We start from the raw sequence: 21,276 nt of genomic DNA on the forward strand, positions 1-21,276 counted from the left end.
GGGTTTGAACTTGCAGGCTGCCCTAATGGTGTCACCTCCTCTCCCGTCACCCATCAGGCACCAACCTCCTTGGCCAGGATGAGGCTCAGAGTTCTCAATCTCCATCTGTCTGATGAAACATCTTCCTTGAACAGGAAGTAGGAGTGATGGAGAAGACAAGGAGGGCTTAGTCTTTCTGCCATCATAAGACTCAGACAGCAAACATGGGATAAAGCAGATTTGCTATGAGAGTTTCCTACTCAAGCATAGTCAGATACATCCTTCATAAATTCACCTTTGAGGTTTGCTGTTATTTGCCATAATTCTGTATCAGCCCGTGCCCATCTTTTTCCTCTCTGCATATTTGACTTTCACATTTCTCTCTATGATACCCATTCCCAAGAAAGAGCTAGTGTTCTAGCCCTGCCACAATCCAAGTCAATAAACGCTTCTTGAGCCCTTCTGCTGTCTGTCGATGTGATAGACAGGCAGGTGATCAAAGTTTCCCCAGGCACCATGGCAGTAAGAATTGCTAATTTTAATGATGCTCTCTCTGTACCAGTGTGTCTTCCTCCATGTGTGAGAGTTTGGCAGCATCTTCCATTTCTGCCCTTGTTCCAGGTTATTAGAGAGTCCTGAAGTCCTGGATTTGGCCAGTAAAACCACCAAGAGAGACGTGTCCCTGGGAGGCTGCAGTTTAAACAAACCACCTTTTCTAATGTTGCTCAAAGGTTCCACCAGGTTTAACAAGGCCAAAACTTTTAATATTAACCAGGTAAGTGTCAAAACCTCACTCTGAGTTTTACTTCTCCCCAGAGGATGCTCCTAAGCCTGCCTCGTGGGAGATGGTGGGCCCGGGAGTGGGCAATCACTGGGTCTGTGTTGGGCAGTGGCTCCGTGAAGCAGCACTGGTGGCCAATGACAGCTGAATTACACCAAATGGCAAAGTGGTTTGCTTTCTAACCTTTGTGTCTTGATAAAATATTAGCATTGTTGACAGTTGGGGAACAAATAGAAATGTAACCAAAGGCAACAGATACACCCTCGATGCGTGCAAAGCCAGGAGACAGAAGAGCTCAGAGAGGTTGATTACTTGCACCTGAGGGCTGTATCGGCAATATTTTTATCCAGAAGTGGGTGATCTTTTCTCAGCATGAATCTGATGAGGACATCCTGCCTGTAGCAAGCAAGGAGAGCCCTGGGGTTCATTCTCAAAGCAGTGCCCCTGCACTAACAGAGAGCAAAGGGCTTCTGTTGGGGAAACGCATGCACATTCATACTGGAAAGACTCTTATCACATGTAGAGACGGGCACATTCCTGAGCATGCTCAGTTGGAAGTCATGAGTCTTCATAAGTCACATGTTCAAAAATGACTGATAGGAACATCCATCCCCTGCGTGGAGAATTTAACATGATATTGAGATTACAATGAACAATGTGTACTCTAAAAGTTACCTAGAAGAGGGCCTGAGTGGCCTTGGCTGGTTTAAACCAGTTCCTTGTGGTTTTCTCCAGAGCTCCTCAACTGAAACAAAAACTTGAAACAAACAACTTGGAAAGAATATTAATAGTCATTTAAAGGCAGCAACTCCCTGGTCCAACATAGATGATTACCCTAAAACTAACTGATCAGCTGCTAAAAGAAGTTTAACTTGGTTTTTTTCTGTAGCTGATGTCTTGCTCTTTTGACACTTGTGCTGAGTCTATAGCAGTCCAATGATTTTCTCTAGAATATAGGGTCCACACCCTTCTCTTTCTCTTATATATTACCTCTGCCCCAACATAACTCTTATGACAAGATCTATCCATGCACCCAGGCCTTGTCAAAGTCAATAACATGCATTATAGACTGCATGTTAGAAATACCCAAGGAGCTTTAAAATCCCAATGCTCAGGCTACATCTAACTCAATTAGGTCAGATGCCCTTGACAGGGCCAGCAAATCATAAGTTCATAAATTCCTCAGGAGATTCTGATGTGCAGCACTAAGATTGAAAGAAATGCCATTCCTGGTGTGGGGTGAAAGTGTTGTCATGAATTGAACACAGGGTTAGGATTTAAGGAATTCCTCACTCTGCCTGAGGTCAGCAGAGCAACCTCCCAGGCTCTGAGGTCATAATTAATGGATAACCCTGAATACCCCTGATCTATCAGGCATTACAGTAGCCCTCCAAGTAGACTTTCTTACTAAGCCCTTAACATTTTGTGGCAAGTACTATTAATGGGCACATCTTATAGAAAAGGATGCTGCAGTTTAGACAGGTGAGCAGTTGGCCCAGGTAGGATGTGGAGGTAGAATTCCAACCCAGGAGCCCATGTCATCTTAAGAGCATTCTGCCCTTGTTCAACACACTTCTCACTTGATGTCAACCACATGCTGCTCATCTATCAATATTTCCTTGCTGTACAATAATTTGGGGGCATGCAAACAGATAATACATAAGAGAATGTTTCATGCTATTAAGAAGCAAGGCATTTCTTGAATTCCAAAGGCCTGTCATTTTAACTGCTGTGAGAATAGTTTTAGAATTGCTCCCTCAGAAATGAAGTCATCTATTCATTTCTGTCATTCTAAGGCCAATAGCTACTGAGAGACAAAATCAGACAAGTGCTGGTAGGTCTGGAAAGAAGGAGATGGATTCCAAAGCTATTTAGAAGATAAAATATATTGAATTGAGACAATGATTGGATTTGGGAGACCAGGGGAAAGCAGGAGAATTCCTTGGCAGCCAATCTGGGTTTTGGGGTAGATAGAGATGCCACTGAATGCCACAGAGATGGGAGGACAAGAATTGGAGGGAAGGAAGGGGAATGGAGTTTGTGGTATATTGAGCGTTAGGTGTCCTTAGAACATCCAGGTGGAGGTAGTTAGTGGGAGACTTTCAGTGTCTCTGGGGTGGAACTGGGGCTCTTCTGTAGGAGTATCATTGAATACATTATTTAATTTTCCCTCTGCTCCAGGCAAGCTCTAGATTAGATAGAAGAAGATCGTTCCGCTTCTAATAGCAGAGCACTTGCAACATAATGTCGTAGTTAAGTCATGGAATTTAGAGTCAGACTTCCTGAGTTTGCATGGGGCCTTACCACTGACTAGGGTGTGCCCTTGAATTGTTTAAGTCTCTGTGGGTCTCTTTGCTCCAATGTAATTGAAGATAAATAGTGATAATATTTCATGAGGTTGGCATGAGAATTAAATTGAAGAAGTAAACAAAAAACACATAGAAAAGTGCCTGGCCTATAGTGTGCAATACATGTTAGTTATTATTACTGTGTGTGATAAGACGAACTTCAATGAGAAGGACATGACATGCTATAGGAGTGGTACCACAGGAATTTTCCTGTCATGGAAATCAGGGGAATTTTTCTGGAGGACCTGATCCAAGAGCTAGGGCTACGTGGAGCATGGCTTTAGTTTAGATTCATGAATATTTGTGCAGCATGAGCTGAAGCCCAAAGCTCGGAGGCAGGATGTGGGTGGAACTCATAGGTACAAGACACTTTGCAAGCTTCCTCTCTGAGCGCTCAAGGCTTCGTGTTGTCTCTTTCAGCTTGCACCACACCCCTCTGAGGGCAAAATAAAATACCAACTTCATGGGCCAGGACGCTTAAAAAAAATCTTGCCCAAGAATACCCAGTCAATAAATGGTTGAGTCAAATCTCAAATACTGTGCTTTTCAGGCCTCTACAGGCAGGGAAAGCTTGGTGAACAGTGGGAAATTTGGTGGAGAAAGGAGACCAGAGAGGTAACTTGAAACACACTGGCATCTAATCAGCAAACTGGGTTGACCTATGTAACTTGAATGTTCTTATACAAGCCAATGCAAAGCCATTGAAAGACACGTTTAAGCTACTTTAAAAAGTAAAGATTACTAAACTGGCAGCAGGCTTTGGGATGATTTGGTATAGGAAAATTTTATAGAGGAGTCAAATTGGCACGCTACTGCAACAGCCCTGGCAAGAAGGTCAGGGTGACTTTAAGGGCAGAGGCACTAGAAATGAAAAGGAAAAGTGAAAAACAAAATATGTCCCAGAGAGGAAGAGCGAGATGTGAGACACTGCATGAAAGAGGCAAAGGAGGCAGGTATTCATGTTGACCAAGATTTTGAGTCTGGGTTTCCTTGAAAGACAATGACACCATTAAGGGAATTAAGGAAGAATTAGTGGCCAAGGGATTTAGCAAAACTGATCTTCTTGACATTACTGTTACTGCTGAAGAAACACAGGACAGACTTGCTCAGATCAACTCTGATGAAAGTGGGGTCAGGATGGAGTCCCCCTGCCCTTCTGTGTCTTCTCTCGGTCCTTTCACGTGTCCTACTGCAAAAGCCCGAGTGAATGGGTGAGGAAGGGGTGGGCAGGCTTGTGGCTCCAGGGATGCCTTGTGCTGCTGACCCCATGCTAGCTCTCTCAGGGGACACCATGGTTCTCCTGATACTCCATCATGGGGAAGGGTCCTGGATACCTGGGGGATCCCGGGTCCGCAGCTTTTTGAAAAGAGACTTGACTTGTACGGATGGGAATAACATGCATCCTCCTCAAAGAGAGAGCAAGAAAAGTGGGGTGTTTCGATTCTCTGAAACCTTGTCTCCCCAAAGAATGAACTCTTCCTCCTTCCTGGAGGCAAAATACCCCAAACAAGCCTTGCTGGGATACCCACGGTTGGATCTGGCTGTGGGTTAAGGTTTAAGGAGCTAAGAATGCATGCTGACTCTCACTTCCGTCCCCTCCTGACACTCAGAGCTCACAGGAAGGGTTCTCAGTGGGCACTTCCATCCCACGTGATTATTTGCTGCCTCTTCTGCTTCTCCCATTGAATCCATGTCTTAGAAAGAAGAGTGAAAATCCGAACAAGGCACTTGGCAAGATAAACATTCTTCTCTCTTTGGCCTGATAACTCATTTTTTGCTCCTCTCCCACGCAGCTGTTACAAGACGCACCAGTGGCTTCCCTGAAGAGCATGAGGTATGGCAAGACCGAAGTCCTTGCCCACTACCTCTCCAGACCAAGACCAGTCAAGGAGCCCTCCAGTTTGGGGACAGTCCTTCCAGCCACTTGCTATTCACACTTCCCCAGGAGTTGCTGAAACCAAGGTATTTTTTAATTTTCCTACTCCAGTGCCAAATCAGAACCCTACCACAAGTCTAGCTGTATGACACCATGTGCCTGTCACTAATGAAGGTGGCACTGCCATTTTTGTGATGAGAGGTGCTAGCCTGCACAGGACAGGGAGCATGATTGCCTTCCATCTGCTCTTCCCCCCAGCTGGATTGCAAACGTGACAGCGTGCTGCTCGGGCCTGAAACAATCAGCTCAGCTCCAGCTTAGAATTGACAGTGTTCTAAAAATAAGGCTGATTTTTTTTTTCCAAAGCTGCTATTTATTTCAATGACAAATCACCTTTCTTCTCTTGCATTCGGTAGTGAAAGGAAAATCATTCTTTTAGGTAGCCTCAGTACCAGATAGATCATTTTTAGAGAATGCATCTAGACTTTTTATGCTAACAAGTTGCATCCTTTTGGAGGAGGAGGAGGAGAGAGATGAATCATGTTGGTAGAAAGTAGAAAAACAAGGTTTGTCATTTTCAGGTGATTTGAAGGAGCCATAAAGAAAAAGGTTGCCAATCATTCCTTTAAGAGTGCTATACAGAAGGAGTATTGTCCAGGGGTCAAAAGACCTGGGCTTGAACTTGTGACTTACAATCCCTGCTTGGCCACACACTGGCTATGTTGCCCCCAGGCTGTATGCCAGCTCAGCTCCTCTGAGACAGGATGCCAAGGTGGGATTAGGTGGGCTAGGGTTTATGTGGGGAAAGCCTGTGAAAGGTGACAGGGGAGGGGACAGATGCAGGCAGAGAGAACCTGCAGCTGGGAGGGTCCTAAAGACACCTGTGGAGGAACAGGTACAGGGAGAGGGTCAGTTACAAGGACCTCATCTTGCAGTGCAGCTTTGAGAAGTCAGCCAGGCCCACAGGGACCACTTCTGAGAAGGGCCCAGTATCTGGCGTAAGTGGCCTGGCTCTAGTTACGCTGACCAAGCTCAGTCCTTGACTGGAAGCATACTGAGTGCTGCTGCAGAAACTAGAGTGTGACAACCGGGGGCTGCCAGCAACCGTGTCCCACAGTTCTCACAAAGGAAGCACATCTGTGTTGCCACCATAAAGTATCACTCTTCTAAGTATAAGCTTTTCCTCCATGCCTGTTTCACATGTTTTAGCAAAATGCTATGTATCTCTGGACCTCCGTTTGCTCATCAGTTAAATGGGGCTGATGCTTTCCTTGCAGCAAAGAGAGGTAATGGCCTCGAAGGAAACAGGCCCTCAGAACCCCTCTCAGTAAATCACGGGTGTGACTCACAGGCAGATAGATGTGAAGGCCAGACAGGGCTTGAAATGCCAGCATTCTAAAGGGGAAAGCCTCTAAGGGCAGCTCCAGATCTTCAGTTGCCCCAGGAAAAAGTCTCAGAATCCCTCATTTGCCAAATCTGTGCAAGCAGAAGACTAAAACAGAGGGAGTGGGGCTGTCCCTCAGTTTGCTTCTTCCCTGGTGACTTCTCAGTGGGATGCCCCACTGCCCTGCCCTCTTGGTCAAGATGACCTCAATGACACCATCTCTCTTAAAGAAACACATGCTGCCCTGGAAGCCCTTCCCAGCCCCTCATGTTCTCCATTGCAGCTTCTCCACCAGCTCTGCCCCTCCCCAGCTCCCCCTGCCCCCGCCATCTTTTCCTTCAGCCCATTTAGTGGGGTGAGTTATCCACTGCTTCTTGATTCAAGCCCAGTACCTTTGGCCTCCAACACTAAGTTACCCATCATAAGTGGAAAGGGTAACATTTGAAAAGGCAAAGTGAAGAATCTTTAGCAAATAGAAATTTTAAAATTATTTTTGTCTCAAATATTATAGCAATTAGATTATATATTCAGGGGGGTCACAAGATTTGTAACATTCTACCGTTCAGTTCTCATTCTGATGTACATTCCGGCAGTGTTTTGACTCTCCTTTAAAAACTGGTCCCATTATTATAAAATGTTGTTTAGCTTCCCCTCCCTTCCTCCAGCAATGAGGATTCCTAGCGACAACATCAGAGATGGATTTGAATCTACTTGCCGCCTTTTGGAGTTAGTTTAGTCTTTCTGAAAGAATTGCTTTAAGAAACAGTGCTAGGAAACAAATATGGAGTCTGATCACCAGCCCACATATGCAAAGTACTTCACATTCTGGAGCAAGTTCCAGCATCCTCTTTAGGTTGGCAAATTGGGCCAGCCCTCATTCCCCACCCTCCGCACTGGCACACAGACACCAGGAGAAACATTGAGCAGTGTTACCATCTGGGGTAGTTTAATTTAACAACTATGGATTTCTTTTTCATTTGAAGAATGGTTGCCCCTCTAGGAAACTTGGTAATCTGAAGAATAAATGTGCATCTTGGCCTCACAGTATAAAAATCAGAGATTAACAGTGTACTTTTTCCTTCCATTTCCAGTTTTCAGCCTCCAAATTTTTAATTTACTATTTAACCCAATTTAGTTCTTATTGAATGCCTCCTGTGTACCGGGCTCTGGGGAAACAGCCGTGAGCAGAATGAACCTAGTTCCCGCCCTGTGTCTCCCTAGACATGAACCACAGCGAATAGGTATTTAGTGTGCTTTTCATCACTGTGATCAAAATACCCGATAAGATCCACTTAGATAAGGCAAAGTTTATTTTGGCTTATGGTTTCAGAGGTTTAGTTCACGGACAACTGACTCCATTGCTCTGGGTCCAAGATGAGGCAGAGTAGCATGGTAGAGTGTTTGGCAGAGAAAGGCAGCTCAGGACATGGCAACCAGGAAGCAGAGAGAGCTCTACTCCACCAGGGACAAATTATAACCCTGAAGTTACCCCCCCCCACCCCATGATCTACTTCCTCCAGTCATACCCTATCTGCCTACATTTACTACCTGGTTAATCCATTCCAGTGGATTAATCCACTGATTAGGTTACAGCTCTCCCAATCTCATCATTTCACCTCTGAACATTCTTGCGCTGTCAGATATGAGCTTTTGGGGGTCGCCCATATCTAAAACCGTAACAACGGGTGATGATACCCGTGTCTCCATCATGTTTATCAGCTGCCCTTTTATGAAGCCCTCTCACACACGTGTACCAGAAACAACTCAAGGAAAGGAACATCCAGGGCTGCATTCCCAGAGCCCATACAGTCCTTATACATACCACATGCTCATTAATATTTATTGCATAGGTGGACAGTTGTGAGTCTTCATAGAGTGTAAAACTTGCTTAGCCAGATAGGCACATAATAAGGGAACCATCATGCAAATAACTATTAACTTTCAATCGCTGTTGGACTCCATGATGTTTGCCTAATTCCACTTCCCATCATAGATGAAGTTGTAAAGGTCAAAGAAGTAGGGAGGTGGGTAGGAGAAGGTGACTCTGTACCTCTGTGCCTTTCGGCTTAATATGTCTTACAGACAAAAAAAACGCATATCTAATAGTTGAGTCACATCCTTGTCATTCAAGCTGTCCCCTACTCCTCCTACACTTCCCACGAATATACACAAAATAGGATCATGTTCATTGGTTTAAGAGCTCAGGTTATTAAGTGAACCCGGTCATTCACAGAGAGACAAGTACTGGTATGATTGCACTTAATTGAGGGACCTAGAGCAATCAAGTTCATTAAGACATAAGTAGAATGGTGCTTTGCCAGGCTGAGGGGAGAAGGGGACAGGGGATGATTGTTTGAATGGTGGGATTCAGTTTATAAGATGAAAAGGGTCTGGAAATTGTTGTACATCATTATGAATATTCCTTTGTGTGTGTGTGTGTGTGTGTGTGTGTGTGTGTGTGTGGTGTACTGGGAATTTAACTAGGGACCATGGCCACTCAGCCACATCCCAACCCTATTTTGTATTTTATTTAGAGACAGGGGTCTCTACTGAGTTGCTTAGCACCTCGCTTTTATTGAGGCTGGCCTTTGAACTCATGATCCTCCCGCCTCAGTCTCCCAAGCTGCTGGGATTTCAAGTGTTCACCATGGTGCCCAGCTATTATGAATATTCTTAACACTACTGAACAGTGTGCTTAAAGTGGTTAAAGTTGTACATTTAAAGATGATGTAAGTTTTACCCTAATTTTCTTAATATAATTTTTTTTAAAAAGTCCAGGGATGTTCTTTCTTGCCACATACTAGGACTTATACCACCAACTAAGTTGCCAGAGAAGTGCACGTTATTCCCCAAAGTGGTAAGGAACTTGTACCAAAAAACTATTAATAGTTGGATTAGAATGTCTTCTGAAAGTTCCCAGAGAGACAGTCAGTTAGTTTGTATTTGACTTTTTTGTTGTTGTTTGTTGTTTGCTGTTGTTGTTTTTGTTGTTGTTGTAGTAACTGGGAACCGAACCCAGGGTCTCACGTGTGGTGCTTCACTTATGCATTTGAAAAATGGGAGTTTCAGTGTTTGCTTCCCACCCATCTCCCAGATCAGAGAAGCTGAGAAAACTAAAAACCTCTATTTTCCTTTCCTTGCCTGTTGCTCCTTCCCTACAGATCCCAGTTTTGCTGTGGATGTGCAGACAACATCCGCCAGAGGGCTGTGGTTTACATTGGCACCAAGAACTCCTTCATGGCTCTTTACCTATCAAAAGGACGCCTGGCCTTTGCATTGGGAGCAGAAGGCAAAAAATTGAGGCTCAAAAGCAAAGAGAAATACAATGATGGGGAAGTGGCACACGGTAAGAGCTGGGTCTGCATCAGTGCAGTCATACACAACCCAAATCCAAATGTGTCAGAATCCTAGACTTTTAAAACACTGCTTGGCACTGCAAGTGGACAACTCCAAACCCAATCGCTTGTGAGGGATCACAGTCAAACACAGACATACTAAAAGTTTTATATACCAAATTCCTAGCTACAAGTCTAAGGTACATTTGGAACATAATCAATTTTGTGGTTAGACTTGGGGTCCCATTCCCAAGAGATCTCATTACATTTATGTGACTATTCCAAAAGCTAACTCTGTAACAAGCACTTTAGATAAGGGGATATTCAACTGTACCTCTAGTTGTTTGTGCATTCACTGTCTGAGTAGCCAAAACCAGGAGTCCCAACACTTCTCAGGCATGAAAGGCATGGGCGTAGGGAGAATTGGTGTGGTTGGAGGTCCTGAACAATCCGCATCTTGGGACTGGAGACTGGTGCCATGCCCGGTGGGTAACATCCCATGTGCCAAGATGGACTTGACCCATGTTCTTCAGTCCCCTTCACACCTTCCTGGGCTCCTTCACTCCCCGGGCCTGCTTCTACCCCTGCTTCCTGCCCATTGCTCTCTTACAGGGCCAATTTCCAGGCTGCCAGACCCCTTTCTGCTCCTGAAAATTGCCTTCCCCATAGCACAAGTATGCCCACCCGCATCTCTCACCTTCCTTCCAAAACAGAAGAATATTTTACAAAGAGAAGATCCACACCCTGAATCCCAGCTCTGGCCCGAAGGCATCCTAGATGTCAAAAAATACAGTATAAATCCGAAGGGAACTTTTTATTTTATTTTTTTTTTCAATGAAGGAACTAGTATTCAGAAAACTCAGTGACTTAAGTCAAGTGAATGACTTTCACATAGTCATTCAACAATGTTTCATGAGCTGCTTCCTCTCTTGGAGCATCTAAACAAAAATATCCTTAACATAAAGTCAGAAACTGGTGTCACTTAAGAAACTACAAGAGCAAGAATCAGGAAATGACAAGCAGGGTATGGAAGCTACCTTATATCTTAGGTCAGGTAGTCAGGAAAGGCCTCCAGCGGGAGTGATCTCGGTTGAAAAGGATGGGAAACAGCAGAAGGAACAGCTAATATGAAAAACTTTGAGCTGGAATTTAGCTCGTGAGCAATCACAAAACAGTAAAGTGGAGAAGAGGTAGGTCCTATCGTTTAAGGTCTTGAAAACCAAGCTAAGAACTTTGAATTTTATTCCCAGGGTCTCTGAAGTTTTTGAAGAGACTTAAGCTTGTGAAGAAGCAGAATTACATGAACAGATTTATGTCTTTTTAAAAAACTCTATTTAGTTGAAGAAGCAACAGGAGGGTTAGAGTAGAGCTGAGGTCTGGGTGGATGCCATTGCCTTGGCCTAGAGGTGGAGGTGGAGAGCTGGGTATATGTGTGTGTTCTGAAGGCAGAACAGAGGCTGGCTGGGGGAATTGCAGGCGGGAGGATTTGGGCCAACAGTTGGGTCAACAGCATGGCATTTACTGAGATGGAGAAGCTAGAGAGGAGGTGAATGCGGCCACAGAGGTAGCTATTAGGGCCAGAGAAAACTGGAAACTCTACTAAAGTGTCTTGGGGCATTGTCCAATCACACTCTACCAGGATGTCTGCAGACAGTACAGGGTCAATTAATGAAAGTCCCATAGCCATGAGATGCAGAATCCACACTAGAGCCCAGGGGTCCTGACACATGTAGCGAGGAGTTGAAACATTGCACCTCTTGGCAGAAGAGAAGTAGTTTCCATTTGCTCTGGAGCCCTGCCTCAGGCGGGTGAGGGGGGGGTGACTTCCACTCTCAGCTCTGTGCAAACTGTTCCTTCTATTAGTTGAAAAAACATTTGTTGGTTTTGTGCCTTTGGCTTTTCATCTTTTATTTGAATTTCCAAATTCATTGTATCTGTTCTTTAGATTTCCAGCATTATATAGCTCACCTTTTTAGATCAATGTATTCAACACCATAATCTCACAAAACCATGGTGATTGATCATAAAAAGGAGGAAAACATCTTTTAAAATTAGCTGAAGGTTAGCTTCCTGTGACCACTAATAAAATATGGCATCGATTGTCAGAGGTAAAGATTTGATTCATGTATTCTCTTTCCTCCGAAGGTGGCATTTGGCACGATGGTGGAAAGGGGCGCTTGGTTGTGGATGGGCTGAGGGCCCAGGAGGGCAGTTTGCCTGGAAATTCCACAATCAGCACCAAAGAACAGGTTTACCTGGGATCGTCTCCATCAGGGAAGCCAAAGGTAGCTGTAAATTTAAAATAATTCACCTTATATTATAACCATTATGATTACATGAGATATTTAAGATTTCAAAATACTTTAAATAACTTTTTACATACCTGATGTTCACAACCCACAGAGAAGGTGCCCACTCCCCTTGCTGAAGCTTTTCTTTTTAAGGTGCAGGTCGAGACACTGACCATGAGGAATTGAATATGGTCTTCTGCATGGCTTTATACTCATGAGTCTCAGCTTCTCTTCCATCAAAACAGGCTTAAGATTGTAGATCTAAAGAGATTTTGAATTAAGATAATGTATTCCAGGCTAATTGTGCCCCCTTCACTGTCCTTGCTGTTCTTAAGCAATGGATTTCCTTCATGGTTTGCTCTCTCTTAATTTGCTGTTGAATTTAATGTGTTTTAAGGGATCTTTTCTCTGTCTCATAAATGAAACCCAGTATTTTTGCCATAAAGAGTAGGTAGCCATAAAAACAGATATGTGGAAATAAAACAGAGTTATTAAAGTCTAACTGGATATAATGGTCTATAACCTCTTCATTTGAAGAAAAAGGAGCTTGCCAAGTGATCTAGGGCTGTTGAAGACTATTATCACAAAGCTGAAAATGTGTCCCTTGTTCTCACCAGGGGGCTAGAAAGAGAACACCAAAGGAAGAGGGCCAGAGGTGTAGTTCATAGTAGAGAGCCTGCTAGTAGAGAGGCACCAAAAGGAAAAGGGAAGCTTAACTGACTCAACATTTCCTTGAACAGTCAGTGAATGAAATAATAGAATATCTCAAGACCCAAACTTGGGAATGCCCCAATAAGGACAGTCAGGACTCCCTCTGTCTGCAGGGGGAGAGATACTCTTCTGGGTTTGTCATGTTCTATGGCCAGCTGTGGACATGCCCTCCCCCTGCCTCTCTCCTCCCTCCTTGCCAGAGGGTAATCACACCTGTGATACATGGAGTGACCTCGTGCATCCGTCTCTTCTCCCAGAGTTCCTTTCTCCTAAAGGGTTAAATAAAATTGTCAGTAACTAAGGCCTAAGAACCGTCTTCCACCTAAACACAACTTCTGCTCCTTTCCTCAAGAGCTGGTGGCACCTTCTGGTGGGTTTGCATTTGGTGAGACAGGGAAGGGCCCATACTCAAATGGGAACCCAGAAAGAACATATTAAAGGGACATAATATCATCATATTAGGTCTTTACCAGCTTGGGCTCTCGAGCTCAGACTGATCTAGCCAAAGTCGAGGTATCTCTACAGGGCACAGCCTGCCCACTTGCAATTTGACCAGGGCTAAGGGCCAGGCCAGAATTCCAAAAACCAAGAAAATCTTGTCTTAGTTTATTATATACACTGACTTTTACATGTATACACAATGTAAAACATATGTTTATTGCAATGCAATATAATACATGTATACAATATGTGTAATACACAACATATTCAGTGCTAAAGAGGATCCTCAATGCTAATGTTTACTTTTCCCTACCCTCGTATCTATTTGTCTCTCAGAGAAATCACAGGAGGGAGTAGCCATTCAGGGCACAATTTGGGCAGTCTTTGACCTGAATAGATTCTCTTAAAGTCACCTGGTTTCCCAACATTGGGAAAATATGGCACCCAGTGACAGTATTTCAGAGTGAAGGTTTTACTTTGTGGCCCTCCTGCAGCCTGGGAATATAAACCATTGTTTAACCCTCTTCCATATCTTTTCCAAGGGTGGTGCTTCTTGAACACCAGAAGCATACTCAGTCCTACAGGAATTCAGTAGCAGGTTGCAGCTCATCTGCGGAGTCCTGCACTTGGTTTCAGACTCTGGTCTTTCATTGTCATGTGATAACATAACAAATCTTGAAAAAAAAAAAAACTAAAGATTTCACGAGGAAACCAATCAGCAGCTTATAGTTGACACTGGTACCACATACATCTCTAATATTATCATTTTCTCTTAAAACTAACCACTTCTCTTACGTCTAGATTCCAGGGTCCGAAAAACTTTTATTATAGAAGGGAAGTAGGGATGTTTTCAATGATTCTTAAACTTTTTTTTTTTTTTTTTTTAGAATTTATGAATGTTTTGAGAATTTTCTGATTCTTATGGTCCTTCTTCCCAGAAAAATGAGAACACCTAGTATAAAAACACAAGGGGTTATAAATTCTCAGAAGCCCATCCCTGGCCCAGGTGAGGAGCCCCCGTTCCAGCCAGCTTCAGGCAGGCAAGGACCTCCCACAAGCCCAACTGATGATGCACACAGCATCTTATTTTAACTCCACAGCCTTCGTGATTTGTGGGTAGGACACTGAGGCTAACAGTGTAGGGAGCTGTTTTGCACTTTATTATTTTGGAACTTTTGGCCTCATTTTTCAGATCAGCCTGCCCTGCCTTAAGCTAGCACATGCTCAATAAAACCCAAAGAAGTGGTTTATACCTGCAAAGAGACAATTAGCTCTGGTGAACTTTGGGGTGGAAATTTCCCCCTGTTGAGGCTCAGCCTGTGTGGACCAGGATTAGGTCATACTCCTTGTTCTTCGTCCAGCACAAGCCGGAAGCCTCCACTGCCCCTCCCGCCTACACACACTGCTTGGTTTGGTGACACCATCAAGCTTGGACCAACCACCACACATCTGGTATGAAGGTTTTTCCTTGACACTGTGGGCAGAAAGCCAAATGGCACAGTCAGGCCCACCTGACTTTTTGAAGCAGGATGAATGAATGACAGACTGAAGTGCCCTTAACTTTGGCCACCACTGCACTTCTGAGTTGTTGTAATAATGATTTTTTCCTTTTCTGCTTGTTACAGAGCCTCCCCAAACAGCTTTGTGGGATGCCTGAGGAACTTTCAGTTGATTTAACACCCTTGGATTCCCCTTCTCAAGCTTTGGGGTTTCTCCTTGCTTGGGAGGCTTTTTAGAGAAAGGCATTTATTTCTCCCAAGGAGGAGGTCATGTCATCTTGGGTAGAAGCAGTTTAGTAGAGTATCTCTAAGTCTTGAGAACCATCTTTATTCTTTAATTGTGATGTTTTAACTGTTGTGTGTGTGGTGTTTTTTTTTAAAGCTAATTCTGTGTTATTGGGGCCAGAATTTAAACTCGTTTTTAGCATCCGCCCCAGAATCTTACTGGAATTCTCAGACACATCAGAAGCCAACCAGGACAGCACCTAAGTGTTTATATGGAGGCAGGAAAGGTATGTGACAGTTGATGACCTGGAAAGGGTAGATGGCAACCAGAATGCCATTTCTGGAGACCATGGTAGGTGAAATTATGGGAAAAGCTGGAGCCCAATTTTATGTTGAAGAGACCTAGCTCTGGGGTTACCTTCCTGTTTTCCCTCAGCAAGTAATTTGTCCTCATGTTTTCTCCTTTTCATTTTCAAAACCAGGAAACACTAACAAGTTGGGCTGAATTCCAGACACATCACTTAGTTGTAGGGCCCTAGGGAAGTTGCTTAAACTCTCTCAGCTCACTGCAGTGTCTATAGAATGTGGATATAATTTTTATTTCCTAGGGCCACCATGTACCCCATAAATGTTCATGCCCCTCCTTCCTTTCACCCTCATCACATCCTTACTTTAATTCCGAAGCGTAGGGCCAGAATCAACAAAGCCTGTCCTCCTACTGGCTGTCTACACATAGCACATCTGTGCCCGTGGTCCTGGGCCATGCCATCAGCTCCGGATACCCCTCATCTCTCTACACAATTCCAGCCCTCTGCTCCCCACAGCCAAGCTGGTTGCTGGGTCCCACACTGGCTGTCCTTTGTTTTTTCATGGATTCCTTCCTCAGTGTATGCTTTCCTGTCTCTCCCCTTTCATCACTCCCAGGCTTGTGTCAATATCCTATTCTCAACCATGCAGTAGGTCTCCTTCCTTCTCAGAGAAATATCTTGAAAAATTCTTCCAGGAAGCCTTTCATAGCCCTCAAGGCAAAGATTGATGCTGCACCATTTTTTTTTTTTAATCTCCATCCTTCCACACCTTTTAAATGTGAAAAAAGTGCCAGAATAGAATAAAATGAACCAAACTCCTAGTACTCTGTGTGTGTGTGTGTGTGTGTGTGCGTGTGTGTGTGTGTGTGTGTGCATGTGTGTGTGTGTGTGTGTGCGTGCAGTGCTGTGGATTGAACCCAAGGTCTCTTACATGCTAAGCAAGTGCTTTACCACTGAGCTACATCCTCAGCCCCTGGAATAATTTTTACTGGAGTTGTAACCATTGACTCTGAGCAGATCCCCAGTCACCCAGAGGAATAAGCAACTACCCATCTGTGGATAGATGGGACAAAGCTGGTTTTTCAGGGAAGGTGTCCAGTGGGAGTTTATGGATAGGAAATAAACTCAAGAAAACAAAATCAAGACCTGAGGACCTTTATGCCATCAATGACATTGTTTACCTCAAGAGTTGCCTATGGGGGCTGGGGAGATAGCTCAGTTGGTAGAGTGCTTGCCTTGCAAGCACAAGGCCCTGGGTTCAATCCCCAGTACCGCAAAAAAAAAGTTGCCTATCAATAGACTGCCCCATCTAGTTAGAGGCAAATTAAATGTAAATTATTTACAATGACACTTCTTTAGTCCTCTCATTTTCATTCACCTTAATTCAACCCTTGGAAGATCCTGAAGGGTCCCTGACCTAGAGATTGGGAAGGTAGGATTCTACACAAGACATGTTGAGTGCCTGATGCCAGACACATGCCCAGTACAAAGACAATCTGTTGGCTTGTCTAACATCTCAGATGAGATACTGTAACTATAATGCATCATCGGGTTATTATTATTATCTGACCCTTGCAACAGTGTAAACCTCCACCAGAATTTTTGCCTTCCAATTTCTCTGATCTTCTAAACAGATTCATTGTCCCATATTAACTGTTAAGGAGGATGGTTGGTATTCAGCTGTAATCTTTGAGTAGGGCAGATGGGGACAGGGTTTGAACTGGGAGGGAACAGCTCCTTGCCATTACTAGCAAGGTCAAACTGGGCCTAGATTTGCAGCTTCCTGGATTTGCAGCTTGCTTGCCTGGGAGGGATACAGCAGAGGAATTTTTCAGGAGCCTTAGTGATCACCTGGTACAGGAGTTGGGGACAAATATTCAACATGCTTGTAGGCTGTCTGCATGGCCACGCTTAGGGAAAGAAAGAAAAGAGGGCAGGGGAAAGTTGACTCCACCTACCTTTGAAAAGGAAATAGAAAAATGCATGTGTGTTCCAGGTCACCGCCTCTATGGACAGTGGAGCAGGTGGGACCTTGACATCAGTCACACCAAATCAGTCTCTTTGTGATGGACAGTGGCACTCAGTGGCAGGTATGTCATCCAGTAGCCTATTGTTCATATACTAAAACATTCTCCTTTCTTCTGTATTGAATATGTCAAAGGCAGCTTTAGTCCATCCATCCATAGTGCATGACCAAGGTCAACCCACCAGGTTAAAATGTCCATTCTCAATCCCAATTGTGTTTAAATGGTTCAAGGTTGCTGCCTCCAATTCTCCATGACATACCTCATTTTTGGTTTTTTGGTTTTTTTTTTTTTTTTTTTTTTTCAAGGTAATCTAATATTGTGATTCAGATTGGAACTCTGAAGTCAGTTCAATCCCAGGTCTCTCCTTTACCCTGTGTGACCTTGAGCAAGCTACTTAAGTGCTCTTTACATTCAGTTTCCTCATCTGTAAAATTGAGATAAAAATGGTACATACCTCCTGGGTTGTGAACAAGAAATGGGATAATGTGTGTAAAGTGCTTGGCCCAGTGTCTAAAGCATAGTGAGTGTTCTGCTTTTAGTATTATATTATTAAAGCTCCTTGTAGTATTATTTTTTAACAATCATTTAATGTTAATGCAAACTACTTAGACAAACCAAAGGTAAAGAGCAGCCCTATCCTCTTAAATAGAATCTGTTATTTTATTAATAACCTGTGGATATTAGTTTAGAGATATGTGACCTGCATTGGCAAAATGCCTTCCGTAAAAAGTGGTCTTTCTTTTTTTTTAATGTATTATTTTTTTATTGTAAACAAATGGGATACATGTTGTTTCTCTATTTGTACATGGAGTCAAGGCATACCATTTGTATAAACATAAATTTACATAGGGCAATGTTGTTTGATTCATTCTGTTATTTTTCCCCTTCCCCCCTCCCCTCCCACCCCTCCTATTCCTCTATACAGTCCTTCCTTCCTCTATTCTTACCACCCTCCTTAACCTAACCCTAAACCCTGACCCTAATGCTAACCCCTCCCACCCCCCAGTATATGTCCTCATCCGCTTATCAGCAAGGTCATTCGTCCTTTATAGTTTTTTGAGATTGGCTTATCTCACTTAGCATGATTTCTCCAATTTCATCCATTGTCTGCAATGCCATAATTTTATCATTCTTCATGGCAGAGTAATCTTCCATTGTATATATATTCCACAGTTTCTTTATCCATTCATCAACTGAAGGGCATCTAGTTGGTTTCCACAATCTGGCTATGGGTGAATTGATCAGCTATGAACTATCTCTGTTAGTATGGCTGATTTTAAGTCCTTTGGGTATAGGCCAAGGAGTGGGATAGCTGGGTCAAATGGTGGTTCCATTCCAAGCTTTCTGAGGAATCTCCATACTGCTTTCCAGAGAGGCTGCACTAATTTGCAGCCCCACCAGCAATGTATGAGTGTACCTTTTTCCCCACATCCTCGCCAACACCTATTGTTGCTTGTGTTCTTGATAGTCGCCATTCTAATTGGGGTGAGATGGAATCTTAGGGTAGTTTTGATTTGCATTTCTCTTATTATTAGAGATGTTGAACATTTTTTCATATACCTGTTGATTGCTTGTACATCTTCTTCTGTGAAGTGTCTGTTCATTTCCTTAGCCCATTTGTTGATTGGATTATTTGTATTCTTGGTGTAGAGTTTTTTGAGTTAAAAGTGGTCTTTTCTTGACTCCCCTGAAAGCTGACTACATTGCAGTTAGCTCAGATTGTCAACATGGGAGGACTTTGATGTCAAGGGTCAAAATTGTGGTCATTGTCTTGGTGCCAGTTTTCAGAAATTGGTGCTTTTGTAGAAAGTAGCTGAGATCAGTAGAAAGTAACAAAGTAAACCTGACTTCTGGAAACAGGAGATCCGGGCCCAAACCCCAGCTCTTTAGAACCAGGCCTTCTGCTCAAGTCTTAGAGTTACAGTCTCATATCTTGGAATAAATAATAACGTCCTTCCCTGAAGATTCATTTTGAAGATGAACACTGCCTGGCGTTAAGAAGTTAGTTGAAATGTATCCTGAAGCTACAGACTGCCTACACCCAGTAGTCCCACGGGTCCTGTGGGGACGAGTTAAAAGGAAGCCCATAGTGACACAATCATGCAGGTGTTAAGCAGTGGGAAGGGCTCTCATGTGACAGACCCATTCAGCTTCCTTTCTTTCCTTTCCAGTCACCATCAAACAACACATCCTGCACCTGGAACTGGACACAGACAGCAGCTACACAGCTGGACAGCTCACCTTACCTGCCTGACAGCACCCAAGGGCCACTACACATTGGAGTGTCCCAGTAACCCTGGTTCTGAGTTCTTCTACATCCTGTTACTCCATCTTGGCTCTTAACATTTTCTTCTTAGCCCAGTATATATCATGCCCAGCAGATAGGTAATTGACAGGGCAGCCTTTGTCTGGGTGGTGGAGACCAGGAGGCCCTTCGCTCCTAGCTTGCGCACATTCAGGGCAGTCCAGGCCAAATTGCTGCATCCCCTTACCCAAGCCTATAATTTATAAGCCTCTCTTAAGAGGTTACATTAACCCAGAAACCTGAGATAAGCAAAGAATCAGAAGGGCTAAAAAAACTTGCCTCTCCTTCCAGGTGGTTAGTTTTACTGCTAAAATTAGGAGGTTTTCTTGGGACAGAAATGGGAGAATCAGGTGGGTAAGGAGGGAATCAAGTTCAAGGCTGAAATTTTGCCTGGAAAGAACCTTTTAAATTCTTCATTGTTGTATGTCCTTCTCATAGTCTGGTTGTTAATTTTATAGGCCTTTCATGACCCATAAAAAGCAGCAGAGTCCAGAGTTGTTATCTATTGATTCCAGCTGTGGAATCTCCTCTGAAGAACTTGAGTAGCCTTGCTGGCAATTTATCACAGCAGGTGCCGCATCAGACGTCAGCTTTCAAGTGGAGAAAATGCCCGGATGGGATGACCTGGGGTTCCGTCAGCGCTTTCTAATAAGATTCTCTTGCAAAAACTCAGGGTGTATTCAGCTGACACTATGATCTATCCACCCAGTGCCTCTGGCTTTTCTCTTTCAGCCAATTTGAAGACACTGAAACTCCCGGTGTGGAAATCATTTTTTGGCTGTCCTGAAGAATATTCAAGTCAACCACATCCCTGTCTCTGTTTCTGAAGCCACAGAAGGTCCAGGGATCTGTCAGTCTGAATGGCTGCCCTGACCACTAACCTCAGGCTTCTACCCAGCAAGGAAACTCACCTTCATAAGCACTGAGGGAGGACCCAATGTGCCTCCCTTCCCCATTCAAGGTCATTCTTGACTCAGACACCATCGGAACAAGTTTAAGAGCAAATCTGATTTTTATTTCCAATCTCATAGACCCATCATTTTGGCCAGTTAGTGCTGTATCTGTTTTTATACAGAAAAATCCCACGTCTCGAGAAGATGAGCAAACTGTTTTCAAGCATACACATGATGTTTTGGCGATATCTTCCACTAAAAATTAAATGTCTTTTAAAGAACATTTCCCTCCACTTGTTTAAAAAGATAAATCTCTTTAGAGCACTTTAAAATATTAAACTTTGCTTATGATAAAGGGTTATAATTTATGGAGTTAAATAAATGCAGTGTACTCTTCTTCTTATGATGCTTTATTAGTGTAAAACCAAGGGTTTGATGGTCATTTTACTGTGTTAATTCCTTAACACATGTACAGTGTGCTTCCTACAATATGGTTTTATACAAACAGTTATCAAGCACATTCTGGGAGATTCTGTGTGCTCAGTAATGTGAATTACCCTGAAGTATATGAAGTAATTCCTGCCCTTCAGGAATATGCAATTCAATTGGGGAAATAAATCTTCGTAAACTAGTAAATTACAAATTCAACTACTGAGGGTCACTAAGGTCAATTAGTGAAGCCCATGAACCGCCCCCCCCCCCCAAGCCTTGCCTTCACTGGTTCACTACCAACCAGTCTAGATTATAGTTATCAATTTCTGAGGGGCACAAACCACCTAGTACGGGAACTGGGGATGGATATATGTACCATAACTGCCACTTTGTATGTCAAACTAATAGGAATACATGAGAAGGAGAATCACTTTTAGTTTA

General features: G+C 43.5%; 1 protein-coding gene across 1 annotated transcript in view; it reads left to right on the top strand.

Annotated features, from left to right (window-relative positions):
• The window catches only part of LAMA3 (laminin subunit alpha 3), a 248,463-nt gene extending 227,425 nt beyond the window's left edge, over positions 1 to 21,038 (top strand). Inside the window, 21 exon segments of the mRNA XM_079108746.1 lie at positions 601 to 754; positions 4,902 to 4,935; positions 4,938 to 5,070; positions 9,537 to 9,571; positions 9,574 to 9,698; positions 9,700 to 9,714; positions 11,849 to 11,858; positions 11,861 to 11,988; positions 14,772 to 14,779; positions 14,781 to 14,812; positions 14,815 to 14,841; positions 14,844 to 14,927; positions 15,028 to 15,081; positions 15,084 to 15,157; positions 17,175 to 17,268; positions 19,377 to 19,450; positions 19,452 to 19,486; positions 19,488 to 19,495; positions 20,243 to 20,292; positions 20,294 to 20,347; positions 20,349 to 21,038. Of these exon segments, the coding sequence (XP_078964872.1) occupies positions 601 to 754; positions 4,902 to 4,935; positions 4,938 to 5,070; positions 9,537 to 9,571; positions 9,574 to 9,698; positions 9,700 to 9,714; positions 11,849 to 11,858; positions 11,861 to 11,988; positions 14,772 to 14,779; positions 14,781 to 14,812; positions 14,815 to 14,841; positions 14,844 to 14,927; positions 15,028 to 15,081; positions 15,084 to 15,157; positions 17,175 to 17,268; positions 19,377 to 19,450; positions 19,452 to 19,486; positions 19,488 to 19,495; positions 20,243 to 20,292; positions 20,294 to 20,347; positions 20,349 to 20,390 (1,270 nt within the window). The 3' untranslated portion in view covers positions 20,391 to 21,038.
• The last annotated feature ends 238 nt before the right edge of the window (positions 21,039 to 21,276 follow it).

Source organism: Sciurus vulgaris (assembly GCF_902686455.1).
Source record: "Sciurus vulgaris genome assembly, chromosome: 13".
NCBI lineage: Eukaryota > Metazoa > Chordata > Mammalia > Rodentia > Sciuridae > Sciurus > Sciurus vulgaris.